Consider the following 24,284-nt stretch of genomic DNA (forward strand, 5'->3'; position numbering starts at 1 on the left):
TATTTCAAGTTTTAGGGACAACAAAGAGCTTGGAATTTGGCACTTTTCTATATACGACTGTGACGTCATATCGTTTGCGTCACAGTGAGCAATATGACGTCATAATGGTGACGTTCGGTGTAGAACGAAAGCTTCGCAAAGCTTGCTTAGTTATCTTTAGGGGTGCCTACCTCATGTTAGCTTTCCAAGTTGCCGTGCTTATATGCTGGCAATGCCTGTCACGTGTTCGAGTAATGTACTACGGTGTAAACATACTGCCTGAGCATATACAGCGCCATATTATGTTTAAAGACTGTTGTCGGTGAATCCGTAATTCACATCGACAACCAACTCAGAACACGGGACTCAACCCATGCCGCTTCACTCAATATATTTGTTGGCATCAAAGAGTTCGGTTCCAAATTCAATTTAGCGCGGTTAAATTTACAGGTAACCTAGCTCTACATTGAAAACACAGCATGTTTATCTCCTAATTAGCCTCATGTCTGTAGCCATATGTGGCTGAGGTGAAACCCGTGATTTTAGTCATTTAAGCAGTTGTCAAATAAGTGTGTATAATTATCATAGCAATGCAAAATAGTCAAAATCCTGACCCTGTATCTATTGCAAAGGTAGACGATACCGAGGCAACCTTAAAAGCTTGCAGCTTCAAGAGTTTATCCATTTTCGGTCTGTTAAGGCCGCTTTACCTATGAATGGGGCAGATCGCATTAATGGTTTAATGGTTGCCTTCTTTAAACAATATGTGTACATAAGCACCGTTGTCTTTAAAGCTCAAAGAATTTCCATCGCAGTGGATAGCAGCTCATATAATGTCACTAACAATTCAAAACGGGCGACAAATAACACTTTTGTTATCACTAGAACGATATCATTCAGAGCTTGCCAATGTATTGACATAGTGTCCGAGCTATGAGATAAGAGATAAGGTATCTACAGAATCAATCAATATAATATTTTGTGACATTCCCAAGGCATTTGGTCCCCCGTTTCCACTGAAACAGTGTGATATATGGATAATTTCCTTCTGAGGTAAAGTATTTAGAAGTCGTACAGTTGAAGTATTTGTGAATGGAGCTTTCTCAAATAAATAAAATACATACACACTGGCGTTTCGCAAGGTTAAGTTCTAGGACCATTTCGGTTCTTAGTATAGGAATACTTTAATGACAAAATAGATAAACAAATGTTACTCAGTATTCGCTACAGACACAAACTGGGAATGTCACCTCCAAATGTTACTGACATAGAAAAACACATATGATTTAAGACCTGCATGAGCAAACAAATGTGTACCAAGCATTATTGACGTTTATACTATACCATCTCATAATCTTAACAACCCCATTTCAAATGTACCGTCACACAGACAGATGGGCGTTACCATCTCGTAAGACACCAACTGGTAAATATACATCGATAGTAATATTTCAAGGACTTCATACCTGGGTTATTTATAAGGAAGCTACAATCTAGGCAGAATGTTATTTTAAGAATCTTTAGACTTATTGGAATAAGCCTCTGAATATGATGCAAATAGGCTTGAGCTAATACAACAAGAAAAAGCCTGGCTTAACAAAATTTACATCAGTTGGAAGTCTGTATTCTGAAACTGGATTGGACCCTTGTCATTAAGGCGGACGAATGGAAAACTGCAAACACTTTATGAGATAACAAACAATGTTGGTCCGCCAATGAAACTGCTTCCTACAAATGTATCTAATACTGCCAGATATAATTTGCATGTAACTTTTTCCGATTGCTAGAACTACCAACCTTCAGTAATCTAAATACCAGGTAAGTAATTGGAGTATGATGGAGCCAAACGTCCAACGCAATGTTTAAAGCAAAGATAACCATTCATGTTATATAAAAGACGTTTATAACTACGCAAAAATAGAAATATTAATATGTCACATAGACTAGAGTATATTTTTTAGCAATTTAAATGCATATCTGGTGAGATCATATAGAAAGTCAAAACTCCTTTTGAAAACACTTTTCATAATTTCTTGAACACAATAACTGTAATAATGTCAGACATTTGTTTTCTGCAACTTTAAATGAAGACAGAAAACCTGACTCAAACACATTTCCCTGTGTTCCCGTATTTTTTCATGTGAACAATTGACGAGCCTTTGCGTGTGTTTGCGACGGCGGTGGTGCCCGGATACGCTCACCTTTGTGTGAACACCTGGGAATATCATTTTTTGGTAGCGATTCTTTGACACATGCTTATGATGTAGTCCGGATCGTACAAATGAGATTTCTTATTATGGAAATGGTTTCGGTCGCTTCATATTTACTGAGTGAGTGAGTGATTGAGGTGGGATAACGCCGCTTTTAGCAGTATTCCAGTTATATCACGGCGTGTCAGCTTAATGTGGGAGGAAAGCACGAAGTGATACAGGTCTCAGACGTTTACCACTTGGGTGAAACCCACGAGCACGGGTATGGTGCTGACAAACCTAGAAACACAGTCAGGGGGAACCCAGATTCGAACCCACAATCATAGGTTTCTGGTTTTCCCAAGGGACGCAACTCTGAACAGCAAATCGCGGCGCCTTAGACGACTGGCACACCCGTCCCCATTATTTATTGTGAATGTCATCTATATTATGAACGAAATTTTAGCATTTTCCATCAGTGCATACTTACATTAAATAATCCGTAAGATTAAATATGTTAGAAACTACCACTTAACCATTGTAATTATTCTTTCACGCATCGTTGTGTAAATAAATCTGAAACCACAAGATTCCTATGTACCACTAGATGCTTTGTTTGTGATATTTGCATGTGAATGTATCCTTGTATGTATATATAATTTGTGCATGCATAGTTAGTATTATATGTTGTACATATTGAATATAATGTAATATATGATTGTGTGGGGTGCGGGCCACGTATGTGTTATTGTGCTATGGGTGTGAACTATGATTCAACCCGTCAGAAAATCTTTAATATGATGGTTTTGTTTAAAAAAAGTACTGTTCCTTTCACAGTTTTTTTATTGTTATCATTAATCTCAAAGCAAAATATTGCATTCTACTTGCTTGATTACCCGAATTCAATAAACTTTATTTGATTCAGGATAAACAATGTGTATTAATAAACAAACTATGGATTACCTGAATTGTTGCAACGGTTGTTATCCTGAATAACGTTAACATGTTTCCCAGTTACATGAAAGCACAGGGAAGTTCACTACAGCACCGAATATGGATGCAGGTTGAGGAACAAATACTAGTCAATATCGGGACAAAGACATTCTATTACACGGAATATACTGACAGTGAATTTTTAGAACTCATAAGGACGCTGGCCCCAGGAACATTCATTTTCACGTGGATTTTTTTATAGAAAAACATTTTCCTTGTGAAAGTGAACTTGAATAAGAAATGAATAATCTTATTTGCTGTCCCCCCGCGTCAAAAAAAGTTAACTACGGCCTTGGTCCTGTCACGTCCTTTAGTTTTTACTTTTGACACTTAAATTGACGCAATGCTATTACTGGGAATACCTGACAGGATGCATTGCCAGGTCGGAAAGTAAATCGAATCAGCTTACAATCAGAGATCGTTACACACAGACATGGTATAATGGTTTCTGAGGTGTCAAGTTATCCAAAATTGGAATACTGCTATATGCTTAAGGTATCGTTGGTATTGGGGCATTACGTATTACATATCTAAGGATCATAGGCGTATGCTTACTTTGATAAAGATTGGTGAACAAGAATTTACGGAGAACATGGGGGGAAAAAACAAACGTTTCGTTTCCTATGTAATGTATCTGAGATAGAACATGAAATTCACTTTGCAATCATTTGTCCTATCTATACTGATATTGGTTAAACATATTTCCCAATAATGGCACTGCTGACACTAATCATGCAGACAGACTGGTTTGGATGGTGCAATGTTCTGTTGCCACCAACATTAATTTAACCTCTGTCACACACTACCACGTTTCTATGGAGTTGGCACGGCGTTGTGAAATTTCTCAGGGCGCCGTGGGATCGCAGGATATTCTGAATAACGTTGCCCTTTTATTTAAATTTTTCACAAGATGGCGATGTCACGGCATCCTTACGGTGGCTGAGGCGTTTCTACGGAGCGCCCATGGCATGCTACCGCGTTACCACGGAATTCTCGACTGTGCTCTCACAGAGTGCTCACGGCGTGCAAGGAGTTGTTACTGCGCGTCCACGGCGTGCCCAAAACGTTCGTATTGAGAAATTGAAGTAACTGGCAGGGTCTTCATACCACAGCTCAGACATGAGCCGATGATGGTGACCATACTGCAACCTTCTGTCGACGACTAGCCACTGCCGTACCCAGAGCCTCCTACGCCTTGGAGCTGCTGGACATGCATATACGCAAGGAGTAGCCCGGGTTGTCCTAGGCGACCCCATCGCGTCAAATGGAGATGCCACCGTAATGCTGCGGCGCTGTCAGCACCATATACTGTAGTCAATGGTTTCATTAAAGCGGTAAAGGTCTGCATCTTTTCGGGCTTTTCTGTCACATTAAGCTGACACGCTGTTATACAACATGGAAAACTGCTCAAAGCGGCGGTAAAACCACTCACTCGCCCACAAAACACAATATTTGTTTAGCTTTATCAGACTTCGCGATATCAGCATATTAATTATTATTAGGAACAAGTCTACGCAGTAAAGGGTCATACGTATGCTACCCGTGAAGATCTGGGGTAGAATATGTCTTCAGCAACCCATGCGTGCCGTAAAAGGCGACTATGCTTGTCATAAAAGGCGACTAACGGGATCGGGTGGTCAGGCTCGCTGACTTGGTTGATGCATGTCGTCGATCCCAAGTGCGTGGATCGATGCTCATGGTATCAATCATTGGATTGTCTGGTCCAAACTCGATTATTTACAGACCGCCGTCATATAGCTGGAATATTGCTGAGTGCGGCGTAAAAGAACAAACCAACCAACCAACCAATCATACGTATGCTAATCTGAATTATACTGCTCGTGATGCACGCCGAAGTATAGGGGCACGTGTAGTTAGCCTTTTTTTGTCGTTGAACAATATTGTAGCTATATGAAGGCGGTCTGTAAATAATTGCGTGATTGTCATCATGAACATCGATCCAGACAATTATCTCATGAGATACAATGACAGGCAGTCAACCAAGCCACCTAGCCAGACCACCCAATGTATGTTGTCGACTCTTAGTTTACTTAGACCAGCATAGTTTACTAGGAACCTATATTTTTACCCAGATGCCACAGGGGTGGTAGTAGCGAGTGAGTGAGGTCTTACGCCGTTTTTAACAATATTCCAGCAATATATAAGCGGAGAGACACCACAAAGGCTTCACACATCGTACCCTATAGGCAATTTGACACGTGAATGCTTTAACCACTAGGCTGCCCCACCATCCCGGCGGGTAGTAGGAGTATTAGTAGTATTAGTAGTATTAGTAGCAGTAGTAGAGTCAACCACTAAATACTTTACAACTGCCTTTACAACTATATTCAATTTAATTAAACATCAAATTCATATGTCCATGCAGTTATTTCCGAGGTTTACAATGTTCTACTAACATGCTAGCTTATATGCTATCAACATGGCAATCACGTGCCATTTTGAGTCGTATGAGAAAATCAAGTATCGACGCATATATATATAATTATATATTACGACCATTTGACCTCGTTGTGACCTATCCTCATCAATTGTCGTCTGCTCTCATATGATACGCGTAGCAGACGACACAATTGCAATTTGTCCACAAATGCCGTCATTTGTATGAAAGCTTTGTCAGACCCAATACAAAGTTGGAAGCAACACAACACGATCAATTAAATGTTCAGGGCCACGGATTGATCATTATTGACTATTGATCATATTACTGTGTATAAGATGAAGGTTTGAAAGATATCGCCATTGCCCTTGACACACGCTGGTGTGTGTTAGTAACAGGTTACCGAGTAGAATACAATTGAACATCAAATGATCATCAAATAATAATGACGCTGTGTACGGTACACTAATGATCAGGGGATCAGCATCAACGCAAGAGAATAATCAGTCTCCAATATCTTTTATTTTGACAGTTTTTTATAAAAAATATGTGTTTGAAAGAGCAATGTTCTCTCCTTTGTGTACATTATCAATGACATATATCCCCTGAAAGCAAACTAAATATTGAGATTAATTCCTGTATTGAACGAGTGTTAGCTGCATAAATACATTATTGACTTGGGTTATACTGTGTACGTATAGTCGTGCCACTACCGACGTGTTTAAGGTTAAATGACTCACACAATAGAAACATAATCAATGCACATTTAATGAAAAATGATGGAACCAGTTGGTTTGAATAATAACACTGGAGTACTTAGGGTCTTCTATTTCAGATAATTGTCCATGATGTGGCTGTGGACAGCATGGAGAATAGGGCAGAGTAATGATGAAAGACAATGTTTATGGCTGAGTATTTCTGAATAATATTTGCAATTGCCAATCCCATTACCAAGAGTCGTCATTTTCATTTTACTGGATACCATTTATTGTTTTGCCTTTAATGACAGGGAGCCATTCGTGCAATAGTATTTACGTAAAAGGTGACCTTGACCTGACTCACCACCGACAGGAACGCTTGATGCCATTAGTATCGTTTGTTTGTGAAGATAGTTTCGATTTATTGTTCCTTTCATTGTTGGCATGGCATGGCACTTTTCAGCTTTTGTTTATTTACAGAGCTAAAATGTTCTATGGTATTCTTCTTGTTTGATTACTCGAATTGAATAAACCAATTTGGATTCAGGATGAACAATATGTAAAGCTGAAAAAACTTTAGAAGACCTGTTCTTCTACTGCAACCATTATAATCCTGAATAACCTAAACATGTTTCCATGTTAAATGACGGTACCGTTAAATACAATGAACATATGCAAATACAGAAGAGATCTAGCAACAAGAATACATTGGAATGGTCTGGATGAGATGCATTGATCTGGTTTATGTCCCAATATGTATTCATGACCATTTACCTAAATTGGGCTTAAAAATGCAAATGTCTTAAAAATTTCTCCAGAAAATTATGGCTGAATCTTTTACTACAGAACTTCCTGGATTAATTGTTTTTCTCAATTCTGACATGTATTTGAAAGTATCTGTTACTGCTGAAATATCTAGCAGAATTAAATGTTTTCCACCATTATCACTTCATTTGTATTATTTCCTTCAGAAAGATCACGAAGCAATCATTTTGTATTATATTGTATCTGTATTGTTTTGTAAACAATCTGCATTTGTGTTAAAACATAAGGCTTTGTGGTAGATCAATCCATTTAGCAGTGAGAAAACATCCTATTGACTGACAGATGAGAGAGTCGTACAAAGATTGCCAACATAGTATTACACTCACATGGCTTGAAAAGCTCGATAAGCAACAAAGGAATATTAAGAAGTCGTTTTTTCATGCATCGTGTGAGCTCACTTGGTACGTGTGTATCTGTGTTTCCACGCAACTATTACAAGTTACCAGGGCCAAAGAACACGGATGCATTATTTCGATTAAAGTAGATGACTTATTATGATTATCGGCTATGTTCATTCTTAGCAAAAGAACCCGGGTGTACATTATCTGTGCGGTCACCTGCACACAGCATCCACATGTTTCCACGCAACAGACATCACCGGACAATACAGCCACACATCCTTGTATGATGTTACAAAAGGAAACTCGACTCCAATCAAACCAATTGCCCCTTTGACTTTATATATAGTACAGTGACTTATATAATTACAATTATTTATAATTAAAACCAATAACAGCATGTCGATAAGCATGTCTAATATACATACACAAAAGATGCGATTTTGCAGGATTCGTAAAAATATGAAGTGATTACAATCAACGCTGTATTGCCTTGCCATATACATATATGCTGCAGAGAAAGCTTGGGCTATTTCATGTTATTGATCGCTGGTTATTACCATGGTGTTCTGGGGGATAATTATAATGACTGTGATTTAAAGCCAATTGTGCAGCGGTTGAACATTGTGTCAACGAAGAACTAGCCAACAGAGGCTGATTATGAAACTGCGAGAACAATGCTGCGTCCTCTGGCATACAGTTGACGCAGATCTACAAGTTATATGGCATTAATCGTGATTTGATTCTGCTATGACCAGATTGTACCATTGACAACAGCGCCATTTCGACATGTATATACCTCGTGAATACTAGTATTTGACCTAAAGTGTGTTTATATGTACCCAAGAGTCATTAAGCCGGGGTGTTGCTTGGTTGCAAATTGTTATATCTGGAATATACGTTGTGACACAATTTTAATCGTGGTGATGAACATGTCTCAGTATAGAAATAAAAGTAAATAGTTTCACATAAATGCAATAATCAAAGATTATATTAGGTTCTTTGTGCGATGTACATATTATCTTTGGCCCGAATATCTTTATCATTTTATCTGAGGAGTCATGTTCAAAAGAAATTAAAACACTATGGACAGTCACTGATATAGAAATAATTGCATTGTTCTTAATACACTCAAGTAACCAATGGACAAGACGTTTGATGCTCTTTTACAATAAACAAATAACACTTGTGTTTTATTAACCAGTCTGGATGTGATAATCAGAAGTAAAAATAAATTATGGAAAGAATTATCATATAATCATAAAAATATTGTGACATCACCGTATTACAACACAGAATATCTTTATATTTTCATCTGATGCACAATAATTTGTATTCAAATAAATAAATGAGCATATGTTCACGTTCTGTTAGTATAATTAAAAGCCATAATCATACGAAACCGCTGCTAAAAGCAGAGTCCATTGTACGATTCCGACTATACAGGTGTTCGCGGAAAGGTAAGCGTATCCCGCCCCACCGTGACACACGTCGCAAATACATGCAAAGACAAGACAAGCGTTCACCTAAACAAACCTGAATTGTCCTCAACATCCCTGCCATAAAACGTTTTGGAAACTTTACTGAGACCTTGAATAATGTATATGTAAAACGTTAACACCAGAGCCCTGATCAAAAGACTTTTTAGCATTAGTTATATGAATAGTTTTTTGGATAGATGAGGTGGTTTCACTGGCCTCTTTAATTTCTTGTTCAGGTGAGGAAATCATTGGACGGGCTATTTGATAATTATTGAAAGATATCGGATCAACATCCTGGCAAATTTCATGCGTTTTGATTTTGCCAATCCGAAAAGGGTGAGTGAGTGAGTTGGATTAAAAGCCGCTTTTAACAGTATTCCAGTTACATCACGGCGTGTCAGCTTAATATGGGAGGAAAGCCCAAAGTGATGCAGGTCTCAGACGTTTACCACTTCGGTGAAACGAACCACGAGCACGGGTATGGTGCTGACAAACCTAGAAAAATAATCAGGGCGAACCTAGATTCGAACCCACAATCATAGGTTTTTGGCGTGTCCAAGGGACGCAACTGGGCCAGCCGTGCCCCCCAATCCGAAAAGAAACTCCGATGAATATGCATAGAAAAAGTTATACAGAAACGTGTCCTCCATACTTACATGGATGGCCTGATGCAATTGCCACTTAACATCTCACGAATTAAATAATTTATATAAATGACCATCATAAGATAAGCTAACATGGAAGTACAGGGTATATTAAGCATATTGCCATAGCCATTTCACAAGCGTTATATGTTTAAAGTCCAATACTCAAACAACGGACATCAACGTACGTGGATGTGACATGTTGTATCAAACGGAACCTTGGCCTGCGTTGCTTGTCTATGTAGAAGTAGAGCAACACAGTTACTTTTTCGTCGTTGGTAGTTCAAACTAAAGAACCAGATATCAAGGTTTGATAAACAATTGTTTTCATATTTGCAGATGTATGGTCACCGACAAACGGTTTCTTGTTGAATGTCTTAGTTTAAAAAGTGGTTAAGTTTTTCGCTCTGTGTGTCCTCTTCGGGTATCCCCGGTCGTGATATTGCTGGAATATTGCTAAAAGCGGCTTAAAACAAAATGCAAAACACAAAACACACTCGCTCACGGGGCTTCCCCCGGGAAAGTGTTTTGTGCCTTGATAAATCATTGCTTCATACTTTAGTTAATTATTTTCCGAAAACGGAAATCTTTGTTATGAGTGTTATATAAATGGTTTGTTTGTATGTTTCAGGTGTAAACATAAGATGGATTATTCCCCCGCCAGCCAAGATAAAAGCGCAGGAACCTTTTAATGTTACGTACGAGCTACTGATTGCTTCGTCATTTTACCCCTGGGCAGTTACAAACAACATATTTGACCAGGCTAACGGCTCCGGGTTCAGGTGAGCTTAATGGCCATATTGTCTAGTTTTCTAGGGACGAAAGCCTAGGGCTGTTTGTAAATTCAAAGTCCGTAACCTTTAAACAATAGAAAATGTTTCCTGGTTTATTTGATGTTACACATTTGGCGGATAATACCAATCTTTTGAATTCTGTTAATACATAATGTACCGTCTCAAAAAAGGTTTTGTGGGAGTTTAATTAAAATGCACCTGTATTCAATATTTAGAAATGACGGGTCTGTGTTTGTCTAAAATCGTATTTATGTGGCCTTACCACTATGAGACAGCAAAAGGAATCCCTTTCACTCAAGCCAGACCTCTGGCTTAGGTAATCTGAGGAAATTAATATCCCCTCGTAAAACGAGCTCATTGACGACGAACGAATTACGAAGAATGACACAAAAGAATGCAACAAAGAAAGAACCGAGCAGTAAAGTCTACTTGGATTTTTTCAACTTATTATCAGTATAATTAGTTTACATGCCAAAATATAATAAATGACCGACTCACAATGCCACGTTAGATTGTAACTTTTTCACATCATTTTAGAATTGCTGTTCGCAATTCTTTCGTTCTCTTCATCATTGAGCACTTACATCCACATATAAAACATCAAAGCCAGAGAATAATCAGTCCCGAATAATGTTTACCACTATTTTGCCTTTTACGTCCTATGGAATCTATTTCAGCAGATAATAGATCTCTGGCGTTGATATTTATATTTCAAATGAATTCAGATAATTCTTTATAACGAAACTGTGCACTCTCTTACTCTTGCTACGTCACGTCAACGAGTGCGTTTGGGTAGCCTAGTGGTTAAAGCATTGGCTCGTCACGCCGAAGACCCGGGTTCGATTCCCCACATGGGTACAATGCTTGAAGCCAATGTTCCCCGCCGGGATATTGCTGGTATAATGCTAAAAGGGACGTAAAACCATACTCACTCACTCACTTCACGTCAACGACATCCTTCTGTTTCACCTTCAGCAATGCCAGTGACGCCGAGACGTGGTGCAAGACGGCAGTATGTCCAGAGCCATCCGCTGCCAACACTGAAAACTGCTGCATCCACCACGTTAATGTCCACTCCTGCCCTCTTGACCGAAAGGACATCGTCAGCAATGGCCTCTGTGGTCCTTGGATTCCTGCTTCAGGGGACATCTTCACACACAGCGTCGTCATGGTCGGCCCCGTGGATGTCGGGAACTGGACGACCACGGTTGAAGGTTTATATTCACAGGGAGACACATCGGTCATCGCACATTTTAAAGTGGCCAAAATGCATGTTGCTGTGGAACAAACACTCAAAGTCCTACCAAGAACAGGTATCACCATCAGTTAACGGTCATATACTTTAACTTACTTAGTTTGTCCCAGGGAACACTTGTGCGGAAATATAGCCGTGTCTTAAGCCATGCCTGGTATGCAAGAAAACGCAAATGCTTCGTACTAATAACTCTTATACATTCCTCAATCTATTCCAATTACATTGCAAACAACGGTTTTCAAGAAAGACCTTGGTCGTCATCAATTTCGTAACTTTTTAATACAAATGACCCATACTTGATTTTCATTAATAGCAAGGATGTTATTTTTGTAAATCATTTACGACATCAATATATCTGAGGTATTTTGTACCTACTTGCATCACAGTATTGTAATCGCTCGTCTATTATACATGTACTTGTGGAAGTAAATCGACAAACAGTTAAACGTTAAAGAGTAGAATGAAGTTAGGCGTGGCAATCACAATGCATTTTACTATTTTCTAAACACTTTTCAGGTCTCAGTTGCAGCATTGATCTTCATTTTGCAAATACATACCTTGGACATTTCTTAATAGCCTTATGATGAATAATTAATCAAAGGATATTGAATTATCATCGTAGTTACTCATTAACGTATTTTTCTAAACACTTCAAGAACGATAATATTTGTTCATGTTCAACGTCACGTTATCTCTATTTTGATACCTTATATAAATTCATTGATACATTGATTGACCCATAACGATAAGCACGAATCCAAAGAAACTGGTTCGATTACAAAGTTGTAGTTTAACATCTCTCGAAGGCGCTTAGCAGCAGTAATGATAAACATAAAAAGGAAATTCCACCAAATTCGGTTCGTAGTTCAATTTAGCGCTGTTAAATTTACAGGTAACGTAAACGATTGTTCATCTCCTAATTGAGGAGAATTATTGTCTTCCTTAATATTTATTGTGTATTGATATTATTATTTGTAACTGACAATGAAAAATACCTTTTATGTACATAAAAACAACGCATTTTCCGTAATCATAAGAAATATTTGCTAACGGGCGAGTCCTTGCACGATTGCGACGATATCATAAGCATGTGAAGGACATTTCCAATTTGACGCATCAGTGGCACTAAAATGGTCTGGTCCAGTTATGTTAGTTAATTGTACAAACAAATGTTATACTCGGTCAAGCAATTCATGCTGTTACCAGTAGCCCGAAATATCTGCGAACGAAGCGTGGTTTATTTCACGATAAAACATTCTTCTATCATGACGTCATTTCTTGAGATTTAGAACATGTGCTTGCAACTTGATGACGCCGTAAATTGGACTCGATGTGAAAATTGTGAGAATATCCGGAAAATACCAACATTACCCCTCTGTTCATAAAATAGACTTGTCCGAGGTCTGATTGTGTTCAGGAAGTCATCATTTCTTAAATAAGGGTAAATATGTTTAAGGCTTGTATATTTTATGAACACCCTAAAGAGGCTGTACATCATTTTAATATCTCAGATATGAAATAGACGACTCGTGGTCGCTGTTTCTTTCTTGAATAATGCACCGAAGTCTAACAATGGGGAGTGGTAACGCTACTTGTGCAAGTAAATAACAACCTTCGGATAAAAAAAACAACTGGTTCTTCGTAGCGTGCGTTCAATCTAAACATTTAGCTCTAGCCAGTGTTTTACTTCGAGGTATTTTGTATAAGCAGCACATGATTGCGAGATGAGGCTAAGTGATTTCAATGCGTTTGTCTATCGTGTACTTCAGTGTGCGGCGACACCCGATGTGAGGGTCAAGAGGGGGAGGACTGTACAACATGTCCGAAGGATTGTGGCGTTTGTCCTCTAGAAGGCTGGCAGATTGCCATCATTGCTGTGATTGCCGTAGTCATCCTCGTCGTCATCCTGAGTATTGTTGGGGTAAGCTATAACTTATTTATTCTTTACGTTCATTTTATTTCATTTGCAAGAATGTCTGAGCTTACTTCATCCCGATTACTTAATCGTTTACGGTAATCCTTCTATTGATGAACAATATTCTCAAAACTCATTTATCGAGAACTGGAGCCGGCACAATTGAGAGTTGATAAGACCTATATCAAAATCAAACGAGTTGTATCGTTTAGATTAATAATATATTTTGATTTTCATTTCAGTATTTTCAGTACATGCAGAGGAAACTACTGTGGGATGAAAGTTGGATCATATCATACGAGCAGATTGTTGAAGGTATACGTGAAATATTATACTTCATATACACCGCACCGCACCGCACCGCACCGCACCGCACCGCACCGCACCGCACCGCACAGCAACGCACCGCACAGCAACGCACCGCATTGCACCTTTTCAAGTCATTGATATCCTTGAACGAAACGATCAAGCTATGAGACAAAGTGTGTGTACGAAGATGTTGACTCACACATGCACTGTATCTACACCGAGATTAGGTAACTACTCGATAACAACATGAACATTAACAATTTCCGAATCTGTATTATTTATCACTGCTCCGGAACTCGCCATGCTAGAAACGAGATAAAAGATAGGATAGATACATACCGACACGGAAATGGCCTCATCTCATCACAGGAACATGTGTGTAAGGTATGGTAAGTAAGATGTACCACGCATTATAAGAATGTGATCATCCAGTTAGTACACAATTACACATTATTCAACACCTGTTGTAGTATTTGCTGCCACAGTAAAACTTCGTAGACTCCCTACAGTCTACAGGATCATTTTTGAGAAACTCTCAAATATATTCAAGAGAAACTGCTCATTATTCGTTAAGCTGGAAATGCGTTAATCCGGAAGACGTCACTGTGAACGGCACCGTCCGAACTGATGGAGTTTCTCTGCATTTCCTGGGCATGCTCATACAGCTCGAAATAACAGCTGTACTGCTGGAATAAAGTCTGTCATACACACCCTGAAACAAATATATCCAATACAACCCATGCAAGTCTGTTAGATTTGGCAAGTCTAGATAACTGCAGTATCTGAAAATGATGAAAGTCTCTGGGTTCCTTTTCATTACATTTTTTAACTTAAATTTATCCATTTTGATCTGTAAAGAAGTTCATTTCAGAGACTAGATATTAGTCTACACTGGAACGTTATATATACGGATTGGGAGTACTGTGTTAATGTATTCGAAAACGCTCAAATAATGACTGCGATGTCCAAGCTTATTGGACTCTCTGGTGTTCATGGTGGGAATGAGTCGTATATACGATATACAGGTATAGGCAGCATATAGTTAACATCGGATAATAAAACAACAGTGCCATATAACTTTTCATCACCTCTGAATAAATAAATGGTTAAATGGAATAATATGCAATCGTCAATCGGTAATACGTGTGTCTTCTTATTGGTATATGTAAGTAAAGAGTAAAGAGTGTTATTGTTCATTGCAATGTAGCATAACCCAAGTCATATTTCTCTTGCAGAGAGTGGTCTCCGGGGTAACTTTGGCAGTGTGATCAGTGTCCAGACCGAGAATTCGCAAGGGATGACTCAGGCAGCCAATCGGAGACAAGTATTTGCAAACATCGCGCTCTAGTGAGTACACTATTAGCCTCTAAGCTGCACACGAAGACGAATCATACATCGTCTGATCGTTTACAGCATACAACGCGATTTCTTGTCTGCATTATCGAACTGCATGCTATTTACATGCCTAAAGGGCAAGTATAGTCAACATAGCAACTTTGCAGAATTTAATACTTTAGGGTATACCTATTCACAAATGGTTGGAACAAATTAAATTTGAAAAAGGCAAATACCGTAAAACGGCCGATACAAATGACACGCAAAATCGTTCCCTAAACGAAAAGTTCCTCCACGGAGGGGAATAATCTTCTTTGGGGTTTAAACGGGTTATTTGACGTGTTGTGCAATTTCAACGATCGGGCCAGCGCCAAATTTGCCAGAAGGTTTATTATGGGGCTTCCTTCTTGTCTATCACCTATTGTTATGGATACAAGTTTTGAAGTAGACGAATGCTGAATGTACAAATGCATATTGCTTAAACAAAAGCGATTGGAATTATCCCTTGGCCAGCTGCTGGACAAGTAGGAAATACTTTTTTATGGTATCCAAACGGTGTGTTAGTCGTAAAAAGCTCTTCCAGACATGAATTTTAATTATCCCCAATATCAAGATCAAAGGTCGTTTCACACACTCAGCAATGTATGAAATGTTAATTTTGTAGGATTAACAAAAATAGCAAGACTTTTAGATCGACCGCTTTCTGACGTATCCGTTCAGCTGCCAAGCACCACAAGTCAGGCAACATATCAGCCAATAAACACAATTGTCACCCATCGCTGCACCGTTGCGCCGGTAGCTTTAGCTCACGCCCCCAAAAGGTCTTGTTTTGGAATTCAATTACGGGGAGTTTTCTCTGACTTAATATATCTTGGAAATTGATATTCGCAACAAAATCGCATTTTCCCACTGTACTTGCCCTTTATACTAGCCCAGACTAATGCAGGTTTCATCGGTCTAGCCCTCACTGAAATACCAGACCTTCTTTTATTCCCTTAATGCCTAGCGTTAGGCAGGGTAACAACAAGTACCGTATTTTGGTATGACACTGCCGGGAATCGAATTTTCGAACAGGGGAGACGCTCCAAACTCTATCCTCTAGACCACAGAACAATGTCTTCAACTAGGTAGTTGTAGCTCACCTTCAAAACCTCCAAACTTTCCATTTGTATGTACGCACGTTTGCTTCCATGCGTGCATGCTACTTGTGTGCATGCTATTGATCGAGCTTTAAATCAGTATGTTCATTACTTTACGCTAACAAGCCAACAACTTCGTCTCTTCCGTGGGTTAAAGATAAAGCGGACCGCCTCCGTGGTCTAGTGGTAGAGCGTCCGCCCGGAGAGCGGAAGGTTCGGGGTCCGATCCCGGGCCGCGTCATACCAAAAGACGTTAAAAGATGGTACTTGTTGTTACCCTGTCTGGCGCTCGGCATTAAGGGGCTAAAACAAGGACTGGTCGGCTCGGAGTCAGTATACTGTGTATGAGTGGGGTATTCACGTTAAACTGCGGCATGGTATCTCAGTGTGCTAGCACTATAAATCGGAGTCCGGATTAGTACAAGCAGCCACAAACACACACACACACACACACACACACACACACACACACACACACACACACACACACACACACACACACACACACACACACACACACACACACACACACACACACACACACACACACACACACACACGCTATATAAGTGCAATAATCTTGGACGCGACGTTAAACTCCATTTCACCTCACCTAAAGATAAAGCCCTTGGTTTAACGTCTTCACCATGATCGAACATTGATGGTTATATATTGATATATGTACATTTTTAACATTTTAACTTATATGCATTAATTAAACATTAACTTCTCGGAACTTCTTAACCGGGACTGAATATTGATATGGATATATACATTTTAAACAGTTAATGTTAATGCATAAATACGGGAATGAAATTGATGAGCGGTACTCCTCTGTCCTCGTTTTATTTGCCTGGTAACGGGAGCGCCAAATACCGTGTCAATGAACCGTGTCTGAGCCCTTACTGATCCCGGGAACGCTAAGAGGAGTGTTACTCCCAAATATCAAATTTAGCGTGGGTGCGTGTTTGAGTGAGTACGTGCGTACGTAAGTGGAATTTGTTCATGTATTCCTATCTGTAAGATTTCTATTTTGTTTCCCTGCTTTTGTGGTTCATCACTGACGAAGGTTGTCCCTCAAACTTAGCGTGTGTACGAGAATGTGTTCCGGCTCTTACCGCACACTTACACCCACTTTTATTGATTGTCATTTCAGCGATGGACGAACGATTGCCGTTAGGAAGATACGGAAGAACAACTTTTCTCTCACGAAAACCATCCGAGTCGAAGTAAAGACAGTCAGGTAAGGATTTTATCTTTTAGTGTGTTGATACTCGGGGATGTAGATCGACATCTACACTAAATTATCGTATCTATTGCATAACATACAGCGTTGTCGAATTACACTGGGTTTATAAAGCAATATAATTATGAATCATTGATCATTATTCCCTGAAATAAACCCAAGGTTTTGTTATTGATGATGATGTTGTAGAATATCCCTTTATTGGGTGCTTGTTTAAGCAATTATATCATAAAATCAATTATCATCTCTCCTCAACATTCAACCAGCACAGTGGATTTAATTGAGTTTATGTATAGAATTTGACAATGTGTATAGAAAAAACAATCTATAGATAAAAAGGTGTAATTTATGATGCCAATGGGTAGAAGAGATAACTCTATATAACTCTTTTTAACTCTATACAATACTCACCGTGTGCTCGCCGGAGACAGCCGTATGTTACCCTGTCTGCATCAGTGAGTCAGAGGTATCTCGCCACTTTAAGCAATATTCTAACAATATCACTGCAGGGGCTTCACACATTGTACCCATGTGGAAATCGAACCCGGGTGCTATTGCATAACATACAAGTTGACGTTATCGAATTGCACTGGGTTCATAAAGCAATATAATTATTAATCATTAATTATTATTCCCTGAAACAAACCCAAGGTCTTTTTTATTGATGTTCACGTTGTAGAATATCCCTGAATGGGGTGCTTGTTTCAGCAATTATTTTAAATCAATTATCCTCCTCCTCACCATTCAACACGCCCAGTAGATTTAATTGAGTTTGTGTATAGAAATAGACAATGTGTATAAAAAAAGACAATCTATAGATTAAAAGGTGTAATTTATGATGCCAATACGTCTAGGGTAGGAGAGATAGAAAGTTGATTCTTAACTCTATACAATACACACCGTGTGCTCGCCGGAGACAGCCCTATGGTACCCTGTCGGCATTAGTGAGTGAGATTTCACGCCACTTTCAGCAATATTCCAACAATATCACGGCAGGGGGTTCCCACATTTTCCCACGTGAGAATCGAACGAGCTAACGCTTTTACCACTAAGCACAAAGCCTTCTCAGGTGTTAACGTATATTCATGTTATTTTGATACATTAACGTATTTAACATTCTGCACCTTAAACAGTATCAACACATTTCCCGATTAAACAGATCGATCTAACGAACGTCATGCCAAATAGGGGCGGTGTGGTAGCCTAGTGGTTATAGCGTTCGCTCATCACGCCAAAACCCGGGTTCGATTCACCACGTGGGTACAATGTGTGAAGCCAGTTTCTGGTGTCCCTTGATGTTGCTGGAATATTGCTAAAAGCTCACTCGTGCGAAATAAAACATATTGAGCTAAACGGGTTTAATATGTCTTTATTTCGATCGACTCAAGTTACTTGGTTCGCACATTCTTTAACCATGACATATCAAAGTGTGACCTAACTGACACTATCAACTCTCGCATGTTTACCTGTGCTGGCCACAATGGGAACAGTAGGAAATCATAGTTTTTTTTATTACTGTTTATATGATTAGGTGATCACACTCATTTGTTATTCATACATGATCACACTCATTTGTTATCCATACATTTTGTATGCAATACAATACAATACAATACAAAACAACGCAATACAATGATTTTTTTAAGAATAAATAATTAAAAAGCAACCAAACCTTTTCCAGGTATTCACGTTTGTATATTAGCAAAGCAATTGCATATAAGAGATATGTGTCTTTGATATTTACGTAAGGCGACTTTGTACACGATTAAACATATCTCTATTCGATATTCACAGTTCTACATTTTGTTCATAATTTGAACTGTCTCTTTGATATTCACAGTTGTAGATTTGGAACTTGATTTAACATTATTATTGCATTAGGTATTCAGATTTGTCGATGGTGTACATGATAAGATAATTGTGTTTCATATTCACAGAATCATATGTTATAGAGATGTCTCTTTCATATTCACAGTAGTAGATTTTGCATATTAAAACATATTACTTCTATTTGATATTCCGATTTGTCGATTTTGTACATGATTAGACATTTGTATTTGATATTCACAGATGGCCATTTTGTGTGTGATGAGAGACTTTTAAAAGTTCATTTTGTGCATTGATGGAATTATGTTTTATATTCACGGTTGTAGATAGTGCACATGATTAGATATTTTTATTTAATATCACGGTATTTCGACTAACCCAGTAGTCTATTTCCCTGTTGTAAAGACATCCGCTTTATGAGCTTTGGTCTGAAGTTGCATTGTATTGGCTTCTACATGTCTTTCTGGAAGGAGAATGATCACCTGGTTTTCTTTTAAACGTTACATGATAACCACGAGATACGAAAACCTGAACCCTTTAATCATTTATTCTACTTAATCACTATTATCAATAATTTTATTTTAGACATGCGCTAATCACCATGAGTAGGCAGGAAGTAAGCCAAATCCATACAGCGGACGAAACATTTTCTTAAAAGCATGCGTTATTTTCCAGACAGAATAGCTATGTACACACAGGCAGTTTGAAGATCCTCGACGAATCGCTGATAATAACAAATAGTCAAGTACAGCATGTAATCATACTCCATCGACTATGTAAAATTACCTTTAAAACAAAACAATCTCAACAATGGCTATCTACTTTACTGTGTTAAGTTTTGTCCTTAGTGCTAAATATGCGTAAGTGGATATTGATTTCGTGGTTTTCCCCAACAGGAGTATGTTTTTACGCCGCTATTCCGGTCAATATCACGGCGTGACGAGCGAACGCTTTAACCACAAGGCTACCCGACCGCCCCTTTTTCCCCAACAGAGATCTTAGGACATAGCTTAGGACATGACAGTGGATACTAGGTCTAGACATGTAGTGGTATGTCAAAATGGAAATCAATATAAAAAACAAGTTACGCAGGTTAGAAAACATGCTTTGGAATGAGGTGCGAATAGCTTCAAATTCAAGGAAATATGAATAAACTTAATCTAGTATCATACCTAGAAACATCCTGAAGGCTCAATAATATAAAACAATATAAAAATGATTATCACATAATGGATAGGTTTCTCGACAGGATAAAGCCAAAGGGTAAAAAACGATATCCGTTGGGGTCATATGAAGATATAGATGCAAATATCAAAGGTCAAGTAGGGACTACTTTCACTGTTTACAGACAAACATGGCGTCGCCGTTCTATGTTTCTGGAGAAACTCAGTGTCTAACTGTGACAAGCTACGGCATTTTACAAGTTTTGACATCTTTGGAGATATTAATTGCGAAATAAGTTAGCGAGGACACTATACTAGGGGGATCAGTTTCCATATTGTGCTTGTAGACCTTTGTGCCTTGGAACCTTTCCCCCAAATTAAAACAGTTGGATTTGTCTGAAATATGTCCGAATAGTTACCTTGTTTCGTTTTGTTGCTGTGTGTACTGACTGGACTTCTTAACGAAATGACAGAACAGACAGACTGTCAATAAACTGACGTCTCAAAGGCTATGGTAAGAGTAGCTTCCCTTTGTCAAAGGGCACTTACTCCATCAGTCACGCGGATGGATTGCAGTGAAAGGCAAGTGGAAAGAACTTGTGTAGTCAATTGGTTTTTGCATATATTTAGTTTCGCCACTTTATGATAAACAGGTTTCAGCCGGAACTATACTGACTGTTGTCACTGTCCGAGTGACACATCACTTACCCTTGAACATAATATATATTAATGTGCACATTTCAGGGAAACTTGCAATTTCTGGGTAATATTTGAAAGAGATGGGAAGGGATTTTTCGTGCACAGAATTGAAAAATGAAATTTTTTTTACAAAGAGGTTATTTACAATCGCCAAACACACTCGCGTGATGACCTCTACATTTGAAACGATAACGCCAGAGAAAAATCAGTCTCTATTATCTGCCGAAACAGATTTTAACCTGCTCTACAAGACACGTTAAACTAGAGATGTAAATACGTCAAGGCGGTTAAAAGGTTTAAGCTTGGTTCAGGAGGTAGCCCTGGCAAATCATTCACAATTCCCCAATTCTGTCAGCTAACAGCTAAATGCTGTTGTGTGTATCAGCCTTCCCCTAATGATGACATAGTACATAGAGACATTTTCTCAGTTTAACAGAGGGGCTAAATACGTGTTGTGTTTATGGACAGCATTAAATAACACGGAAGTAAGTACATTTAACTTTTCTTTTGCGTAAATATTCATAGCTTTCGAAATCTAGTTAATTTGAATTTGTCAAATCATTGAAAAGTTATGATATATATTTTAGTATTGTCATCACTAGAGGTTTATAGACTAATTAAATGGCCATATACCCGTCATGCGGAATACAGTACTGATTGAAAGTTAAGGTTGTGCGCGCACCTGCGGCATACACAAATGTGCAACAGCATATATACAGTTGAATATTAAAACGAACACATATAAATGTCACTGGCTATCAAATATACTCCCCAAGAAATGAAACGCATGGCCGATTGCATTACAATAAATATTGTTTCATTCACCAAAATAGCCTCAACATTGTTGAAATACGACACGGATCATCTACATATACGGGTGTGAGTATCTGGTATAGGAAAGTGTGCCATTTGGTTTTGAAATTGTCACGTTGGACTCAAATACTTATCACTCGGCGAAGAGTTAGATTATTAAATACAGCTTCAAACTTACACCTTGATCCGGAATCCAATATCTCCTCGGGGGTATTAGACTTTTACCGCTTTGGAGAAACGCAGAAGAATGGGCAAGGAGCAGACAAAAAACGATCTTTTTTGGGAAGAACCTAGAATGCGAATCCACAACTAGCGGAGTTCGCAGCTCTGCCACCAGTCAACCGTGACCCTACAATGAGTGACGTTGAGTGATTTGGATACAATGCACATCTGTAACATTTAAAACCAGAGTAAAATGACTGATTCAGTGGATTTTTAAATATATGAATCAGTTTCAAAACTGATAGATAGCATGTCAACCATTGATTTTTTCTGCGTTTGTTGCAGAGAGCTGGACCACCCTAATTTGTGTAAGTTCGTCGGCGGGTGTGTTGAAGTGCCTGACGTGTGCCTGCTCAGTGAGTACTGCCCCAAGGGAAGTCTCAATGACGTTCTCCAGAATGAAGACGTGCCGCTCAACTGGGCATTCAGGTACATCATTGTCTCCATGTATATGAACTATTTGCCCAGAAATCATCATGACACTAACAACAATAACAAGATTAACAATATTGATAGCAATAAATTGGATCTAACGCTGCTTTAAACATTTTTAATCATATCACGATATGTCAACCTAATGTGGGAGGAAAGCCCAAAAAAGCTCAGGTTTTAGACTTTTTCCACTTTTTGAACCCCATGACTACGGTATGATGTCGACAACCCAGGAATCATAATATGGGCAAATCGAGGATTCGAACCCACGACCATCGAACCTGGCACTCTACAGCGATGCCCCAAATACCAATAACAAGAATAATAAAAACATGAACGACTGAAAAGCTACCCAAAGCACATGCCATTATTCCATCTAACGGATCAATTTACAATCAACGTTGATGTTGCAATCTCCAGAGGATTATATTTTGAAGGTTCTGGCCTTGCTGTCACATTACTACCTCATCCTACAGGGCTGCTAATCACTGCTAACCAGTGTGGCATGTAAATAATCGAACCTGGGTCGGACAAACCAATGGTTAATATTATGAGGCTGTGACAAACACAGGTTACTAGGTACCTATTCTAACACCTATTTCTCCGTGCGTACTATTATAAACAATTATATATGAGATGCGATGTAACACTCAATGAAATGGTTTCTTGAAATACTTGTTCTTACTTGTATATTTACTTCGTTTATCTCGTATTATTAAAGTCTGTCACTCATGTACTCACATTTTTTTTAACAACGCATCTACTGTGGTGTAAAAGAACACTCACTCGTCCATTCACTTTATCTATATGTAAGCGATGAAGTTAATTCGTGACAATTACAAATGACAAAGTCTATTGCCAACATTTTTAATATACATACACAAAAGATGCGATTAACAGAATTAGCTACTTGGTTGACAACAATATCATGATGGCGTGATGTATACAAAGATGGTAGGATATGGATATTTTATATTCTGCATTATTTAAATAATATAAACGACAAACCCTTACCATATTCATAAGAAATCTCTGCTGAAATCAGAATCGATTGTACAGTTCAGAATAGTATATATAATGAGCATGTGTATTAATCACTATCACTATCAGTAATTGTTTTAAAACTTTTTTATTTTGTTTGTTGGACATTACATTTATATATATATATAAAACTAAAAACAGTAAACAGTGATATGTATACAAGCTACACAAAACAGTTTTGAACTAAACAATGAGAGACAATTTGACAAAATTTGACAACAAGCCGTTCTTGTTAGCATATGCAGTGTCTTAGTCGTGTAGTAATGTTTGAATTATTTGACAATGTCATATTAAAACATGTAGGTAAGATAAATTCGTTATAGCAGGATCACACGGGGTACATGGAGTTTTGTGCGTCCCGCGTTACGTTTTATACCATTCGCCTCGCCTCCGGCTCGTGGTATTAAACCTCGCGCGGGACGCATCAAACCCCATGTACCCCGAGTGATCCTGCTACAACTTATAATGTACGTATCCCATCTTGAACAATTTATTTTAAAAAAAGAAGAAGATGCAATATTTGGTCTTGCACATATAAAAGGTATTACG

At 38.5% G+C, this 24,284-nt stretch overlaps 1 protein-coding gene across 1 annotated transcript in view; it reads left to right on the forward strand.

Annotated features, from left to right (window-relative positions):
• LOC139480046 (atrial natriuretic peptide receptor 1-like) overlaps positions 1–24,284 on the forward strand; it is a 79,775-nt gene that overhangs the window by 27,730 nt on the left and 27,761 nt on the right. The window contains exons 3-9 of the mRNA XM_071263027.1: positions 10,177–10,327; positions 11,315–11,652; positions 13,364–13,515; positions 13,752–13,824; positions 15,054–15,165; positions 17,449–17,535; positions 22,548–22,691. Of these exons, the coding sequence (XP_071119128.1) occupies positions 10,177–10,327; positions 11,315–11,652; positions 13,364–13,515; positions 13,752–13,824; positions 15,054–15,165; positions 17,449–17,535; positions 22,548–22,691 (1,057 nt within the window). The remainder of the gene's footprint in view (positions 1–10,176; positions 10,328–11,314; positions 11,653–13,363; positions 13,516–13,751; positions 13,825–15,053; positions 15,166–17,448; positions 17,536–22,547; positions 22,692–24,284) is intronic.

The sequence above is a fragment of the Haliotis cracherodii genome, unplaced genomic scaffold, assembly GCF_022045235.1.
Source record: "Haliotis cracherodii isolate W230 unplaced genomic scaffold, xgHalCrac1.p SCAF_4, whole genome shotgun sequence".
Taxonomy (NCBI): Eukaryota; Metazoa; Mollusca; class Gastropoda; order Lepetellida; family Haliotidae; genus Haliotis; species Haliotis cracherodii.